Consider the following 18,717-nt stretch of genomic DNA (forward strand, 5'->3'; position numbering starts at 1 on the left):
ATCTATTTTGAAACTAAGTTGTAGAGGTGACTATAATTGAGTATCATAAGCTAGGATGCTTTTAAGTTCAAGCTATTATAAATAACAATCATTGTCATTGACAACTTTGCCTAATAGTGTAATATGCATATAAGATTAGAATAAATAAGAAAAAAAATGTTACAAATCAGAAATCAGAAAATATCACATTTTATTTAGCTTTCTTACAATGAAATGAAACATATTGATGCAACAAAAACAATATATTTTATGAATTTTAATAAAAATTTCTTCATAGTTTTGATTGGTATGAAAGAAATATCATGCAAATAAAAAAATAATAAAAGAGGGCTATATATATATGGTTACATTAAAAGAAAAAGAAAAATTTATAATAAAATTGAGACATATTTAAAGTACACAAATAATATATATATATATATATATATATATATATATATATATATATATATACACACACAACAGTGGCATTAAAAATGGGTGCATATAATAAATTCATAAAACAAATGTTTTATGAGTTTCTAATATTTAAAGCCTTCACAGAGCAGACCGCCTTCTTTCCGCTTCACTTTTTTACCCACTGCTTGATTTGCTCTCTCTCTCTGTGCAAACAAAGTACAAACCAACCATGGAAGCTGTGGGAGAGGCTCTTCTTTCTGCTGCCATCGGCCTGTTGTTTGACCAGTTGGCCTCCACTGATTTGCTCGACTTTGCACGCCAACAATGGGTGTACTCTGATCTCAAGAAATATGAGATAGAATTGTCGGATATTCGTGAAGAGCTTAATGACGCGGAGGACAAGCAGATCACGGATCACTCTGTGAAAGAGTGGTTGGGCAATCTGAAAGATTTGGCTTATGATATGGAGGACATCTTGGACGAGTTCGCCTACGAAGCTTTGCAACGGGAGCTCACGGCCAAAGAAGCTGATCATCAAGGCAGGCCGAGCAAGGTACACAAGCTCATCTCCACTTGTCTTGGCATTTTCAATCCTACTGAGGTTATGCGTTATATTAAAATGAGGTCCAAGGTGTGGGAAATCACTCGCCGCTTACGAGATATTTTGGCTCAAAAATCTGAGCTTCGTCTAGAAAAGGTGGCTGCGATAACCAACTTTGCTTGGGGAAGGCCAGTCACTGCATCTCTAGTCTATGAACCTCAGGTCTATGGCAGGGGGACAGAAAAAGATATTATAATCGGTATGCTGCTTACGAATGAACCCACTAAAACCAATTTTTCTGTGGTTTCCATTGTGGCCATGGGTGGGATGGGCAAGACCACACTGGCAAGACTGGTGTACAATGACGATGAGACCATAACCAAGCATTTTGATAAAAAAGCCTGGGTTTGTGTCTCAGATCAGTTCGATGCAGTGAGAATAACAAAGACGATTCTCAACCCGGTGACTAATTCTCAAAGCAGTGATTCACAAGACTTGCATCAAATTCAAGAAAATTTGAGGAAGGAATTGAAGGGAAAAAAATTTCTGATAGTTTTGGATGATTTGTGGAATGATGATTACTTTGAGTTGGACAGGCTATGCTTCCCTTTCTGGGTGGGAGCACAGGGAAGCAAAATTCTAGTCACAACTCGCAATAATGATGTTGCAAACAAGATGAGAGGACACAAGAACTTACATGAGCTCAAACAGTTACCTTATGATTATTGTTTGAAGATATTTCAAACACAAGCTTTTGAACATATGAATATCGATGAGCACCCAAATTTGGAATCAATTGGCAGGAGAATTGTAGACAAGTGTGGAGGTTCGCCCTTAGCAGCAAGAGCCCTTGGTGGCCTTTTGCACTCTGAACTACGTGGATGTGAATGGGAAAGAGTATTGTACAGCAAAGTATGGGATTTCACAGACAAGGAATGTGACATCATCCCTGCCTTGAGATTGAGCTACAATCATCTGTCGTCACATTTAAAGAGGTGTTTTACTTATTGCGCAATTTTTCCCCAGGATTATGAGTTTACAAAGCAAGGGTTAATCTTCATGTGGATGGCGGAGGGGTTAATTCAACAATCAAAAGATAATAGGAAAATTGAAGATGTTGGTGATAAGTATTTTGATGAGCTACTGTCAAGGTCATTTTTTCGATCGTCGAGTAGCAATAGATCACGATTCGTGATGCATGACCTTGTCCATGCTCTAGCTAAATATGTTGCTGGAGATACATGCTTGCATTTGGATGATGAGTTCAAAAATAATTTGCAACATCTCATTCCTAAAAGTACTCGTCATTCATCATTTATTCGTGATGATTATGATACATTTAAAAGTTTGAAAGGTTTCATAAGAAGGAGCATTTGCGCACATTCATAGTTATATCAACACCAAGATTTATCGATACTCAATTCATCAGTAATAAGGTGCTTCGACAATTGATACCAAGATTAGGACACCTAAGGGTGCTCTCCTTGAGTAGTTACCGGATAAATGAGATACCAAATGAATTTGGTAATTTGAAACTTCTAAGGTATCTTAATTTGTCTAAAAGCAACATTAAATGTTTACCTGATTCAATAGGCGGTCTTTGCAATTTACAAACATTGATATTATCATGGTGTAATCAGCTTACCAGGTTGCCCATTAGCATTGGGAATCTAATTAACCTTCGACATCTTGATGTTGAAGGTAGCAATCGATTAAAAGAAATGCCTTCACAGATTGTCAAATTAAAAAATTTGCAAATATTGTCTAATTTCATGGTGGACAAAAACAATGGTTTGAATATCAAAAAGTTGAGAGAAATGTCAAATCTTGGAGGTGAACTCCGTATTTCAAATTTGGAAAATGTGGTGAATGTTCAAGATGTAAAGGATGCAGGTCTAAAATTATAGGATAAACTTGAAAGATTGACACTAATGTTGAGTTTTGGTTTGGATGGTTCAGGGAATGAAATGGATCAAATGAATGTCCTTGACTATCTAAAACCTCCATCGAATTTGAATGAACACAGAATTTTTAGATATGGTGGTCCAAAATTCCCATATTGGATAAAGAATGGCTCATTCTTTAAAATGGTGAATCTACGTCTCTTAGATGGCAAAAAGTGCACATCTTTACCACGCTTGGGGCAGTTATCATCTCTCAAACAGTTGTTGATTTCTGGAAATGGAGTAACAAATGTGGGTACAGAGTTTTATGGAGAGACATGTTTTTCTGTAGAAAAGTTTTTCCCATCACTAGAGTCTCTATCTTTTGAAAATATGTCAGGATGGGAGTATTGGGAGGATTGGTCTTCCCCTACAAAGTCCTTATTCCCTTGCCTTCGTGAGCTTACAATTTTGTCTTGCCCTAAATTGATTAAGAAATTACCCACTTACCTACCTTCTTTAACAAAGCTCTTTGTTGGAAACTGTCGAAAACTGGAGTTTACACTTCTAAGGCTACCATCCCTCAAGAAATTAACAGTCGATGAATGTAATGAGACGGTCTTGAGAAGTGGAATTGAACTCACCTCACTCACTGAGTTAACAGTTTCTGGGATTTTAGAGCTTATCAAATTGCAACAAGGATTTGTGCGGTCATTGGGAGGGCTTCAGGCTTTGAAATTCTCAGAATGTGAAGAACTCACGTGTTTGTGGGAGGATGGGTTTGAATCGGAAAGCCTTCATTGCCATCAACTTGTACCATCGGGATGCAATCTTCGTTCTTTGAAAATAAGTAGCTGTGATAAACTGGAGAGGCTTCCAAATGGATGGCAGAGTCTAACATGCCTGGAAGAATTGAAAATCAAGTATTGTCCAAAACTGGTGTCATTTCTAGAGGTAGGTTTCCCACCAAAGCTGAGAAGTCTTATTCTTCGAAATTGTGAAGTCTCAAGTGTTACCTGATGGGATGATGCGAAATAGTAACGCAGCAGCAACTCATGCGTCCTTGAATCCTTGGAAATAACGCAGTGTTCATCTCTCATTTTCTTTCCAAAAGGGCAATTACCTACCACCCTTAAGAAACTAATCATGGGGGAGTGTGAAAATCTAATGTCTCTTCCAGAAGGAATGATGCACTGCAATTCCATCGCCACCACCAGCACCATGGACATGTGTGCCCTTGAATTCTTAAGTCTAAATATGTGTCCCTCTTTGATTGGTTTTCCGAGAGGTAGGTTACCCATCACTCTCAAGGAACTCTACATAAGTGATTGTAAAAGCTGGAGTCTCTACCAGAGGGATAATGCACTACGATTCCACAAATGTTGCTGCTCTTCAAAGCCTGGCTATCTCTCATTGTTCATCTCTCACATCCTTCCAAGAGGCAAGTTTCCCTCCACCCTTAAGGGACTTAACATTTGGGATTGTGAACACCTCGAGTCAATTTCAGAGGAGATGTTTCACTCTACTAATAATTCATTTCAATCATTAAGCATCGGGAGGTATCCTAATCTCAGAGCCCTACCAAATTGCCTTTACAACCTCACAGATCTATATATTGCAAATAATAAAAATTTGAAATTATTGCCTCTGATAAAAAACCTCACTTGTCTTACATCGTTTTTTATCTCTCATTGTGAGAATATCAAGACCCCCTTATCCCAATGGGGCCTTTCTAGACTCACCTCTCTTGAAAACCTCTCAATTGAAGGCATGTTTCCATATGCAACTTCCTTTTCAGATGACCCCCACTTGATTATTCTTCCTACAACTCTTACCTCCCTTCACATTTCTCAAATCCATAATCTGGAATCCTTAGCCTCCCTATCTCTCCAAACCCTCACCTCGCTTAGAAGCCTGGTGATCTTCAACTGCCCTAAGCTCCAGTGGATTTTGCCAAGGGAAGGACTGGTGCCTGATTCCCTGTCAGAACTACGGATTTGGGGGTGTCCACATCTAAAACAAAGGTACTCAGAGGAGGAAGGACATGATTGGCCCAAGATTGCCGATATCCCCCGTGTGGAGATACATGACTAATCCATCTCTGAGCAATAAAATAGGTATTACATCTCATTCCCAACATCTTTCTTCATTTTGCTCTCCTCAACATCACTTTCAATTTCTTTTACCTACTATTGAAATTTTTTAATTGGACTTAATTTTTTGCTAAAATTTTCAACTAGAAAGCAGATCTTGACATGGCTTTCGGCTTGGTATTTTCTCAGTGTCTAATTTTCTCTATAATCTGTCATAATTGAAATTAGCATTATTACTTCTATCTTGCAGATGCAATAAATAAGATTTTAATCCAACAATTTCAATATCTAATGTATCAAGACCTTTAAATTTCTTTTACATAGAGGCTATACTAGAGGAAGTTCTAGTTTATAAATTGGTTGGGTTTACTAATTAGATAACATTATCACTCCACTTATTCTAGTTCTAATGAGGTCATCATAATGAAGCTGAATATACTAGTATTGCAAAGTTTTATCAATTCATTCTCAATGATGGAAGTGAGTTACATCCTGCATCTTATAATCTGAGACATAAAATGGTTTCTAGAGGAGTTATCAGGATTTTTTTTTTGGCTGATAGAATGGAATTTGGGTTTTATGTTGAAGACTCAAAACATGCAGTGAATGGAGTTAGTGCTTGTTGATTGCAATCCAAATGAATTATAATAGGAAAACAACAACTTGTATCTGTCTTGATTCCAGAAATCTTGAGATGTCCAAGTCTCATTTGTTTTCCACTAGATGAACTACATACCATATTTAAGCATCTACGTGTTCATGATTGTTCAATTATGTAGTCTATAGCTAGTTGAATTATGCACAATGACAACAATAGCCATAGGAATTATCTTCTTGAATCATTGGAAATCGAGGGATTTCCACCTTTCACATCCTTTCAAAGATATAAGTCATCCACTTCCTTTAAGGCAAGATAATAATATTTTGGTACAAGCAAATGGGGCCAATTAAGAATAGAAATTACAAGGAAAATGTCATTTGAAGTCTTTCATAGTAGGTCAATTCCTTAATGATTGATGCTTATTTGGATTTAATCTTTCTTAGCTAGCCGATTTTAACTCATTTATTAGAATTACTTTATTGTCTAACCATCAAATCCTTGTGAAGTTTTTAATGATATTCTTAAATTTTAGGGTCATTCTCTTTGTGCTAAATCAAGCATGCTCATTCACTTTATATAAATCTTATCTTCTTAGACATTAACTTTAGATTTTTGTTTAATGAAATTTTTTATTGTACATGTAGTATGCTCAAATAGGTTGCACATCCTGTTGGAGCAGCAATGTCAAAGAAGATGTACATTATACGAATATTTGAAGAGAAGCATCTGAATTTGGAAACTACTAGTGTGCCTCTACAACCTCAAAATTCTTCACATAAGAAAATGTGGATCTCAAGTCCCTACCTCATCAGATTCAAAGTCTCACATCTCTTCAACAGCTTTGTGTTGCACATTGTTTAGGTTCTGGAGTTCTTTGAGAAAGCAATTTCATGAATACACTTGCAAGAGTATTAAGACCCCTTATCTTTGTGGAGCCTCCAAAGATTCACCTCTCCAAAAACTCAGTTCATTCATTTTATATTGCGCATTGTTAAATGCAATTTCCTTTTGACAGTATTTCTTGCTACAACTCTCATTGATATTTCAATGAAAATATTGTCAAATCTAGAATCCCAAGTCCCTTTCCTTGGTCTTCAGAACTTCATCTCTTTAACTTGTAGAGATTGAGGGGTGCCCTGTTCTAGCCCTCTTTACCAAGTGAAAGGTTGTCTTTTGAGTTTTATCGAATCTCTAAATCAAAGATGTTTCAAGGAGATTGCCCCTTCCCTTAAAGTGAGGATAGATCATAAACTCATTTTTGAACCGTAATAATTCAAATTGCAAAAACAGGTGCAGAGCCAATTCAACCCTATCCTATCCTTACATTCATTAAGGTAAATCTTATTCTCAACACACATTTATACTCTTTTATCTGCACAGTACCTTGTCAATTTCTCATATTGATGTTGTTTTCTACCAGTGGCTTAACTATTTGTGAAAGTCTCCATGGAGTTGTGTTGCAAGTTTGACTAGGAAACGGGTTTAAGTACAACAATTACAAACTTATGGGTGAGTATTTTGTTTCTTGTCGATCTCTCCCATGGTTCAATGTTAGCATCTTGAGTTCTGATGTGATGAAATCTTGGTAATTTTCTTTTAGGTGCTCTTTGAGTAGTCTTAGTTGGAGATTTGACATGCAGGCATGGATCAAAAATGTCAAGGGAGGGTGTTATTTGACAACAGTTACAAATTGGCATGGATGTCTTCATTTCAATTATTCATCTTTTGTGGTACCTCTCTAATTGGATTTAAATACAAATTTCTAATTTCAATGTATAATGCACAAAGTTTACCTTAATAAGTGCACTTTATGTCAAAATATCTATCTTCCGTAATCAAGGAAATAATAAATTTTTCTTTGAGAAAGACTAATGAAAGTTTCTTTATTGTATAATTATTTATGATCTTGAGTCATTTCTTTCAGGTTTTCACATTGTCAAAAGGAAGGATTCAATTTGTTGTATGTTTAATGCTCTTATTGTGTTGACAAAATGAGATTTGGATTTCACATTGGAGACCACAAGTTTGGATTGAATGTAAGTAACACCTCTTTATTTATTTCATTGATGATTAAAAAAAATAAGTAGCAAGTGCATGTGTGTCTAACTTCCATTTATTTATTCTACAGTTTATACAACACACCATGTTCTTATGTCTCTTGGAAAGTTAAGAACCTTGTTTGAAATTTGGTATGCTTTCCATGCTGAGAAGTCTCGTACTCCGTGATTGTGGTGGCTCGAATAGCAACTTGCATCTGTCATGATACATGGAGAATTCAAGACAACATCTGGTTTTTAATGTCTTTCAAATTAGTGGATTTCATATTAATTTCTCAATCAATGTACAATGTGTTTTTCATGGAACACTGCTAAATAATTTTGTAATTTCCTTTTTTTTTTTGTCTATAAATCATTAATAAATTTTGATTGCAAACAATTGTCAAGATTCATTAGCATCAACTTTATCCAACATACAAGTTTTTAGGTAAGTGATAAACATTGAAATTTTTTCTATTTTGTTTGGTTTGAAATTTTCTTCAATTTTAAACTAACATATTGCTATTTGTTTGCAACATGTTATATTTATAGAAAATTTTCTTATCAAGATTTATATTGAATAATGTTTAAGGTGAAGGAGACTTTTTGGCATGTCCTGCTATCTTGAGTTGTGCAAGTTAGAGGCTCAAAGAGCACAAACTCTTATGACTGGAAGAAAGACAATTGAGCTCTCATTCTATGATAAGTTGTGAGCATTGTATGGTATTCTTTGAATTGCACGTAGCCTTATTTAGCTTTCGAATACTTAATGCAATTGTGCATGAACATAAACTAAACTCATACTTGACACAGTTGTGAGTTATATGGTATTCGTTCTTATTTTCTTTTTATTTTATGCATGGGTCAAAAAATGCACTCTTGGTTACTTTGAACTTTAACTTTAATACCTAAGGAACATTTGGTTATTGCAATACCTAATGCTTTTTGGAAGTTGGTTACGGTATTCATGGGTTAAAAAATCTTTGTTTTTATTTTTTATTTTTTTATTTTTATTTTAAGTAGATTCATGGCCTTCATCAATTCCTTTCATATTCCTAATATTATAAATCTTACTTGTTTTCCCAAATTGCATATCCTATGATAGAAGTGAAAGCATTAAAGATTGTTAATTGAAAGAAATAATCTATTTGCAGCTGGAGATTGGAGATAAGATTACAACATGATCTCACGTCCTTGGTAATTTGTAGATTGAGGGTTTTCACAAGGCTTTGCCCCCAATACCAGTAAAAGAAGAAGAGCTACCAGGTAATTTGTACTAACATCAGTACCTTATATCTCCAGTTTCATAGAGAGTTGATAATTGAATTGGTGCTCAACATGTGGTCTTTGTCCCAAGGTAGGTGCGTTATCCATGCCAAGTAGATGCCCTATTCAAATTATAAGGCTTTGGATTCCTTAATGATTGGAATGATCTCTAGAATTCTTGCCTATTTCTAAATGTCATGTCACATCTTTCCAACAGGTCAGCTTCCTTGTGCTCTAAATTGTGGAGATCACGAGTTACTAAAATTTGTGGTTTGCATTAGATAAGGATTGTTTGATGCTCTCAATACTAGCTACATGTTTTGCCCTTGAAACTACATATCTTTCAATCCCCTCTGGTGAGAAAAAAATAAAGAACATAAACAAGTTGTCCCATGATGACTCACATTCCTAAGGTTCTAGTTGATGATGTACCTTCTTGAGATTGAAGAGTGAGAAATGTCAAAGACAACCCTTATCTGAGTGATGCCTTCAAAGACTCCTCACTCTCAAACAACTCATGATTGATCGTATACTTTAAGATGTGTTTCTTCTCAGATGGCCTGTCCTTTCTTCCAATGTATCTTTTGTATATTTTCATGTAAAGATTCCGGAATCCATGATTTCCCTACATCACCAAGACCTCACATAAGCTCCAATGGTATTTGGCAACTGAAGGAGAACTCTGCCATGGTTCAGAGCTATACATCAGTTCTAAATCCAGTGATGAGACATCAATTCAAGATTGCCCATAGGTCCTATTTATAAATAGATGGAGAGATTCATCTTTGATCCATAATAGTTTGGACTCCAAAAATGGAAGCTGGTGGAGTTCACCCTATTTTATCTATATATTCAGTAAGTTTCATCTATTCCCAACACATAATTCTTACATTTTATCTTCTTTTTATAAGTATAACTGGTCATATTGTTGAAATTTTCTACAAGTTGAGTTACTAGAGAATCCCTACACTGAACATTTTTGTTGAAAACTTGACTAGGGGGCAGCTTTTGACAACAATTACAAGCTTTAAAGCTTCACATTTTCTATTCGAAGTTCTTTTCCCTTGTTGGTCCCTCCCATAGTCCCATGTAAGCATAAATGTTTTTCTCTCTTCTAATTTAGATTTTCACACAATTGTTTAACTGAATTAGCAAGATGTTCTATTTGGTGTATTATTGTAGGATTCTTTTTGTGACAGGTTGTCTAACTTCCTATTCACTATGTTTCTTACTATGTTCAAGTGACATGCCAATTGGGTATCTAGAATTTATATGTTGTAATGAATGAGAAGCTACCAAGAGGGTGCACAACTTCAAGCCTCTTAGAGAGCTAATAATTGATGGTTGCATGGCCCAAGACATGCTTCTTTTCTAGGGATAGATTTTTCATCCAATGTAAGAAGGTAGATAATTCAAAATTGTGTATAGAGGCTCTGTGGTTGTTACTAATTGGAATGATTCACAATTCAAGCAATAGCAAGTCTCTAGAATTATTTTAGATTTCTAAATGTCCTCTCATGTATTTCTAAGAGGCCAGCTTCCTACAATATTCCTAATGAAGGTGGAGATCCTAAGTTACCAAAATTGGGGTGTAAAGTGGATGAATGTTGTCAAATGCAAAAGAAGAATACCACTTCTCTTGAATAACGGTATGCTACTTGTCTCTATCTCTCATATTATTGTCAAGAGATGCCTTACCTGATGCTTAAACACCTTGGTATTTATGAATATGGAAAACATGTTTTGTTTTTGTGTCATGTTCCACTCCCAATGCTTCCATTTGTTTGTGAACTAGTTGTGGTGGCTGCCCACTTGGTCTTTCTCAATTCCTTGTTTATTGGCAATATTCCAAAGCTTAATTCTCCTCCCAAATCACATGCTAGAGTACAAGTGATAGAATTAGCCATTGTTTGTTACTAGGAAATCATCCATTTGTGTCAAAGAGATTGGAGATCAAATACCAACATAATCTAATTTCCCTTTGTGATTTGAAGATTAAGGGTTTTCAAAAGCATTTTCTCCAATATCAGTGGATGAAGACAAGTTGCCACAGAAACAACTAGCAGCTTTGATTGAGTTGGTGTCCAAGTCTCCCAGAGAACTCGCAATTAAGTTGGTGCTCAAGACAGTTTACTTCCCCAAGATAGGTTTGTTATTGCATAGTTTAAAATTATAGCACTTTGATTCCTTACTGATTGGAATGCATGATAGCACAACATGTATTTGGAATTCTTGTATTTTTCTAATTGTGTTATGTTTGCTGAATAAGCTAGCTTCCTCCAGTGCTCTAAAATGTGGAGATTACAAGTTGCTAAAATTTGTGCATCTATATATATTAGATGAAGATTAGGTGATTCACAAAAACAACTGCACATCCCTTGAATCATGTATGTTTCTCAGTCTCCACATCATGGAGACATCTGCTAAGCTCCATTTGTAGTTGGCAAGTGAAACTATATATGAGAGACATAACTCCTAAATCCAATGATGAGAGATGACTTAAAGATAGCCCACATCTCCTATGTGAAAACAGATGGCGAGATTCATCTTTGATCTATAATGGCTCACAACAATAGCAGAAGCAAGGAGAGTTCACCATATCTTAGTTTCATACCATTGAAATTTCCTTCAAGTGGAGCTATTTGGTGAATTTTGCAGTTACCTTTATCGTTAAAAAAACTTCACTATAGAGTAGCATTTGACAGCTGTTACAAGCTTTATGACTTTACATTTACTATTTAGTGTTTGTTCCTCTTGTTGATCCCTTCCACAGTCCCACGTAAGCATCAGTATTTGTATCTCTCCCAATTCAATTTTTAATGCAACTTTATCTTTTAACTGGATGAGTTCATTTATGTTAATAAGATTTTCTTTTTGGTGTATTCCTACAAGATTCTTTCTACGATGGGTTGTTTAACTTCACTTTCAGCTTCTAGTTCATCAGGTGTAGTGAAATTGGCAATTGGATATCTACAAATCATATGGTGCAATATATAAGAAACCACTAAGAGGGTGTAGAACCCTGAGTCTGTTAAGAGAGATGGTTGCATGCCCAAGAAACATTGATCTCTTTCCTATGGACAAATTTGTATATATATCTTTGGAGTTGTTACTGATTGGAATGATTCAAAAGTAGCAACATGCCACTGTGATTCTTTTAGATTTCTAAATGCCCAATTTCCACATTTTTCCAAGAAGGCAACTTTCTGCAATCATAATGAAGGTGGAGATTCTGAGTTGCCCAAATTTGGAGTTTAGACTAAATGCATGTTGTCAAATGCAAATGTAGAACATCACTTCTCTTGAATACCGGTATGTTGCTTGTCTCTTATTTCTCGCATAATTGTCGAGAGATGCCTTACTTGATGCTTAAACATCTTGGTATTAATGATCATGGAAAACAGATTTCGGGTGGTAGAATAGGGGATAATGCACCACAACATATTTCTTGTACATCTTGCAAGGATGCTCTACCATAATGATCAAAATAAACATAGCCAAAACTAAGCAATGAGACGAGGAGGAAGGAGAAGGGAAGGAGAGGAAGCAACCCAATGCAAAAATGCATCAAATTGTTGTGTCTTGACAAGGGAATGAAGAGATGGAGAACACAAGATGTTGCTTTTTGGTAATAGGATGAAGTCATGAAGATAAATTGTTTTGCTTGACCAAGAGAGGAAGAAATGGAGAAAAAAGAATCCAAGGTTCATTAGAGGATACTGGTGCGACATTACACCCATGTAAATATAAACTAACTGTTAATGCCACATTGAATAAGGTTCACATGATATGCCTATGAGTGCCACACTCCTGTAATTTCATCAAACTGTCATGCCACAAACTGTGTGCATCAATATACCATGCTATTATAGTAACCCATAACTGCTTCCCAACTTTACATGATCAAAGAGGAAAATAATCATATCGTGATCTACAAACCTAATGAATACAATTAAATCCAAATAATACAATCATTACAGCTCAATAAAGAAAAATATTTTAGAAGAGCTTAGTGCACAAACCACCCTCGATCTTTCATAACATCAGAACTTAGTGCACAACCTTTAAGTTACACATGGTAAACTATCAACAATAGGCAAAAGTTGAGTGTCTACCAAGTCCATCATGTTGTGGAAGAATCATGTCAATCTTCATTTCAGACATCTCTTCCTCCTTTAGCCATCAACCCATCCATAAATTGAGTACTATGTCCCTACCATCGGAGGCTACCTTCTCACCATCTGGACTCCAATCAACAGCAAAAACCTTTCCAGAGTATGAAAAGAAGGAAAACATTAATTAAACCAAGTACAATGTCAAAAGAAGAATATTAAGTAGTACTTAAGATGAGAAAAATACCTCATCTTCATAGCCTGGAAGATCTTGTTTTAACTTTTCTGTCTGGATATCTCAAGCCTATACGATAAACAATATTAAATTGAGTTCATTGCTATGTTGTTGATGTTAGCATGAATAAGGAAAGCCACCTTGGCAAAACAGAAGCACTCACATTCCTTACTGCAACCATAATTTCCCACCTGCTCTAAAAATTCTAACCCGAAATTAGTAGACATGACCGTCCTTAATATTAGTAATTGGTTTCTAACATATTTGCAACAATTTAGAACAGCTACAAGGCTTGGTGTGATGGGAGTGTCTGTGATGGTCAGTAGTGCAGGGGAAGATTCATAAGAAATATCTAAAGTAGAATGCATTCATAGGATTTTTTATTTTAGTATGTTTTCATAATACACTCTCCCGAATTACTGTTTAAACTTGGAAGAAAAAAATGTCGATGTGATTATATCTAACTGTAATTTACCAAAATAAGACTTCATAAGGAAAGAGTATACCTGAAATCAGGACGAAATATTTTTCCTAGTTCGACCTTTGTTTTTTTCTTTTTAAGTGCCTTGAAAAGCTATAAGGAAGCAATAGAATCATTCAACTATATGATAACCCCATCTATACCACAAAAAGACATAGTTCCCACAATTTACCTTCAGTATAGAGTCTTTCCTTCCACTCAAAAGAAGCCTACCATCAATAGACCAACTATAGGGCAAACATGAAACAAAATGATTGACTATGTAAAGAAAAAAAAAAGGAAAAAAAGAAGGGATTGTCTTAAACAAGAATAATAGAAGCGATTCAAACCTTATCTAATGGACAGGCTCGACATGGCCACAAAAAACAGCAACAAATTAATGGCATTAGCATTGAGAAGTAGCATCAACTCATTTTTCTTTCAATCCTCAAAGTTAGCTGCCATTATGTCTTCTCATTTGTATGAACATAAAATGCTTTGGACTTTAATTGATCAAAATCTTGCATATCTGAAATTATACTTCTTTCTTCTAAGTTTTTAGGTTGCTAAAGGATGGAGTTTAATTTTTGATCAATATGTGCACATATAAATGCCCTTATTTGCATTACTAAATTTTAATGTTTTGAAGTTTGTATCCTGTTCCAATTCGATTACTCTAATTGATTTGTCAACTAACATTCTGAAGCTTCCTCGTCTTCTCTGACAGCATGCATCCAGGAAGACATCTATACATGGAGAATGGAGATTTAGGATTATAGCCTTTTCCTCAGTACTAGAAGAAGAAGAGCTTCCACAAAAGCAATTAGCATTGCCACAAAAGCAATAATTATGTTTGTTGTACTGTTAAGATAAATTGGAATTCAAAAAACCTTCATTTGTCAATGTTGCGCGTTTGATGAGGTCTATTACTATTAGACGATGCTTAATTGAATATTTTAATGGACTATTGATGTTGACATTCTCTTGTCCCAAATTTGGTTTGTTTTTCTATTTTCTTTTGGGCTATACTAAAGATTTAATGGATTATTGATGTTGATGTTCTCTTGTCCCGTATTTGATTAATCTCTTGCTTTGCGTTTTAACTATTGATAATTTTTTTTTTGTAATTATTCTTAGGGTCACATATGTCAATTGGTATACACATTTGTTTTCCTATTATATTTTTATTGTCATTTCTTTCTATCTATTTCTAGAAGTATTCACTTATATATCTTTTCTGAAATTGTAATTGATTTTAATTTTTTGTGCATATAGGTCATCTTTTTGGGAAATTAACATTGTAGTTGGATAAGCTAGCATGAAGGAGTATGTTGAAGACCAAAGCACAATTAGGTTGCATGTAAAGAAATGGGTTGCATGTAAAGAAAAAATGGACTATGTTAAGGGACTAAACATTAAAGTTGTGACTTTTTTTTTGTTATTTTAATATATTTTAGCTTTTTTGTGTTTCTTATTTATGAAATAGAAGTTCCCTATTTGTGATTAAATATTGCAATTTGGAAATGTATTACCATGTGAAAAATTAGGTGCAACAACTAATTTCATTGGTACATAATTTTTTTTCTTATGTGTATGCATTATTTCAATAGCAAGTGAAAAATTAGGTGCAACAATGATTAAATTAAAACTAAATTTAAAATTAAAAAATTATCTTCCTTGATGCTTTTACTAAGTGTCAAGGAATGAGAGTAACCACATGTAGTGTAAACAACTAACAATGACACTTTTTTAAGTGTCAAGGATCTCTTCAATGGCGCTTTCTAGAAGTGTCCTTATAGTTCGATATTTGAAACTGCTAAACAATGACACTTATAGAAAGTGTCAAGGTTTCTTCTACTCAACAATGGCGCTTATAAAAGTGTCAATGTAGTTTGATATAACTAATGATGACACTTTTTTTAAGCGTAAAGGTTCTCTTCAATGGCGCTTTCTAGAAGCGTCATTGTAGGCAAATACTTATTATGACAGGCTACTAGATGACACTTTGGGGAAGCGCCATTGAATGCATTTCTTGACACTTAAAAAGCGTCATGGTTAAAATTTTTTCTTATAGTATACTAAAAAAGCCTCAATGTTTCCCAGAGATTTGGTAATTGAATTGGTCCTCAAGACTTGGTTTCTTTCCACAAAATAGGTTTTTGATCCATGCTAAGTAGGTGTTTCATTCAAAATTAATGGGCTTTAAATTTTCTCGTGGATTCTGAATAATTCATAACAACTCATCTATGGAATTCTTGCATGTTTTTAATTGTCTCCTCATGTCTTTCCAACAGGTCTGCTTCCTCCCATGCTCTAAATTGTGGATCACGAGTTGCCAAAATTTGTGGTTTATACTAAATGAGAGTTGTTTAATGCACAAGACTAAGTGTAAATCCCTTATATACATCTATGTTGTTGTTAGTCTCCACCTTCCACATCAATTTCTGGGAGGTATATTACCTGCCATAATTAAATACCTCCATATTTATGATTGTGAAATGCAAGTTCATTTGTTGGAAGTCAAGAAGATGTGCACTAATGCATTTTGAATATCAAGATAAACAATAATCCCCAAGCCTCCAAAGTTCTCTAAGACTACTTTGCATGACTCGAGGGAATTCAAATCTGCCTACCTCCCTTACCAATAGTTACCTCACTTAAGTTCTGTACAAACCTCTCGCATCTCAAAATAAGCCCCAAAGATGATATCAATAATGGATAGACGCCCCCTCAAGTGCTAAAGTAACAAAAGCCCTCTCTGACGAGATAACCTTCTCAAGGTAAGGATCTCTAAACCAGTGTCTGTGGGGCAGATAGTGGGAATGATGTGACTATCCTCCATGTAATGAATTGCGGAGGATCACCACTCAGGGTGGAGAGAATATGAAACAAAATAAGCGTTAGATAGGATAAGGAAGAAGAGATGAAGAACACGACCAATAAGATACGATGGAATGTAGTAATGTGATGGTAGGAAAAATAATGAGAGAAAGATGCACCTATAGGTCCAAGACTCATTAGACTCCCAAACAATGCATGCATACACTAAAGGGCCCCTATCCCGACGTAAAAAGTGATCAAGGCAATAAGAAAGAAAGATTATAATGCACATGTGAGGCTCAATGGGCTAGCAACGGTCTAAATATCAAAAGTGAATAACAAGGTATATGGCTAACCGAAATGATGACCACCCGTCCTACAACCATGGTCTCAAACATAGTACCTCTTTAGCTGATCCACATTGGTCAGTTCTAAGAATCGATTTCCATCTAAATCCATCAACCATGCAACGCCCTCTAAGGTCAACTCCCTGATGAAATAAGGTCCGCTCCAATTGGGTTTGAACTTCCTTATGGGATTTATGATCAATCCCCTGATGACCTTCAGAACCAAGTCACCTATCAGTAGTGGTCGAGGCTTGACCCGCTTCTTAAAAGCACTGGCCATCTTCCTTTGGTAGGCATGAACATGGTCTGCTGCCCTCAATCTCCTCTCATCTAGGAGATTGAGTTTATCAAATCGAGTCTTAGCCCAATCTACCTCAAGAATCTGCTGCTCCAATGCTACCCTCAATGAACTCATCTCAATTTGAATTGGTAACACTACCTCTATACCGTATACCAAATAGTAGGGTGTGGCTCTTGTAGAAGTGCAAAAAGAAGTCTGATAAGCCCACAATGCAAATGGGAGTTTCTCTGACCAATCCCGAGAAGTCTCAAACATCCTCGGCAAGATCCTTTTAATATTCTTATTCTCGGCCTCTACTGCCCCATTTGTTTGTGGCCTGTACGCAAACGACCTATGATGCCGGATGCCATATCGCTGCACTAAGGTGTCAACCTCTACTCTTAAATGTACCCCTTCATCCAAAATCAACTCATGGGGGACTCCATAGTGATAGATAATGTGTGATCTGATGAAACTAGCGACTTCAGATGATGTCAATCTCGCATATGAAGCAGCCTCCACCCACTTAGTGAAGTAATCAATGGCGACCAAGATGAACTCATGACCATTGGAAGACTTCGGCGAAATCTTCCTAATGATGTCGATACCCCATACTGAAAAAGGTCACGGTGACGTCAACGCATGTAACTCTGAAGGTGGCTTGTGAATAAGGTCCCCATGTATCTAACACTCTAGACATCTCTAAACAAACTGGCAATAATCTATCTCCATGGTCAACCAGAAATAGCCAGTCCTCATGATCTTACGGGCCAACATATGTCCTCCCATATGTAGTCCGCAAACTCCCACATGAACCTCTCTCATAATTCGATCGGCAAAGGCGCGGTCCAAGCATAATGTCTCACCATAAATCATGAATCAGACGTCCAACTGTCTCAATGCTCTCTTATCCTTGGCTGTGGCGGCCTCAGGATATACGCCAAGTCTCAAAAAGTGATATATGTCGTGATACCATGGCAAACCATCATCTAACTCTGTATCGTCGATCACACAAGAGTAGGTAGGAACAGGTTTCGACTCGATCAATAAAGAATGAACAGCGGCATCAATAGGAATGTCAATCATGGAAGCTAGAGTAGCTAAGGCATCAGCAAACTGGTTCTGCGCTCTAGGAAAATGTGTATATCTCAAATCATCAAATCTCCCAACCAATAGCTCCAAATATGCATGGTAAGGCCTAAGCTTCACATCTCTAGTCTTCCAGTCACCATGGATCTGTCTCAATACCAGATTGGAGTCCCCAAACACCTCCATCTGTTTAATCCCGAGCTCGAGAGTTGTCTCTAATCCCAAGATACAAGCCTCATGATTACTACTCAAAAAGTGCTATTTGATAGCTTATAATTAATCCTTTTAAACACTTTTGAGTAGTAGTTAGTGCCTTTTAACCCAATTAGCATGTTAAGGCCCCTTTCAATCAATTCTAATCAAATTGTGTAAGTTTTGGTGTTTTTGTTAGTATTTTGATCACCAAAGCATTATGAGATTGAGGAGAGTTATATGGAATCCTTGGAAAAGAATGGGAAGCTTAGAGGCATGAAGGATCAAAGCTTTGAAGCACTTTTGCTATAAGCAAAGTGGAAATGCAAGGGGAAGCAAAGAGGATCCAGCCATGAAGCATTC

The 18,717-nt window shown here is 36.0% G+C and overlaps 1 protein-coding gene across 1 annotated transcript; it reads left to right on the forward strand.

Moving 5' to 3' along the window:
* Nucleotides 1-628: 628 nt before the first annotated feature.
* Nucleotides 629-3,843, forward strand: LOC117928304 (putative disease resistance RPP13-like protein 1). The gene is made up of 5 exons (XM_034848209.1): nt 629-1,402; nt 1,568-1,837; nt 1,967-2,237; nt 2,642-2,833; nt 2,900-3,843. Exons 1-5 carry the CDS (start codon nt 629-631, stop codon nt 3,841-3,843), a joined length of 2,451 nt encoding a protein of 816 aa, XP_034704100.1.
* Nucleotides 3,844-18,717: the final 14,874 nt, after the last annotated feature.

The sequence above is a fragment of the Vitis riparia genome, chromosome 13 (assembly GCF_004353265.1).
Source record: "Vitis riparia cultivar Riparia Gloire de Montpellier isolate 1030 chromosome 13, EGFV_Vit.rip_1.0, whole genome shotgun sequence".
Taxonomy (NCBI): domain Eukaryota; kingdom Viridiplantae; phylum Streptophyta; class Magnoliopsida; order Vitales; family Vitaceae; genus Vitis; species Vitis riparia.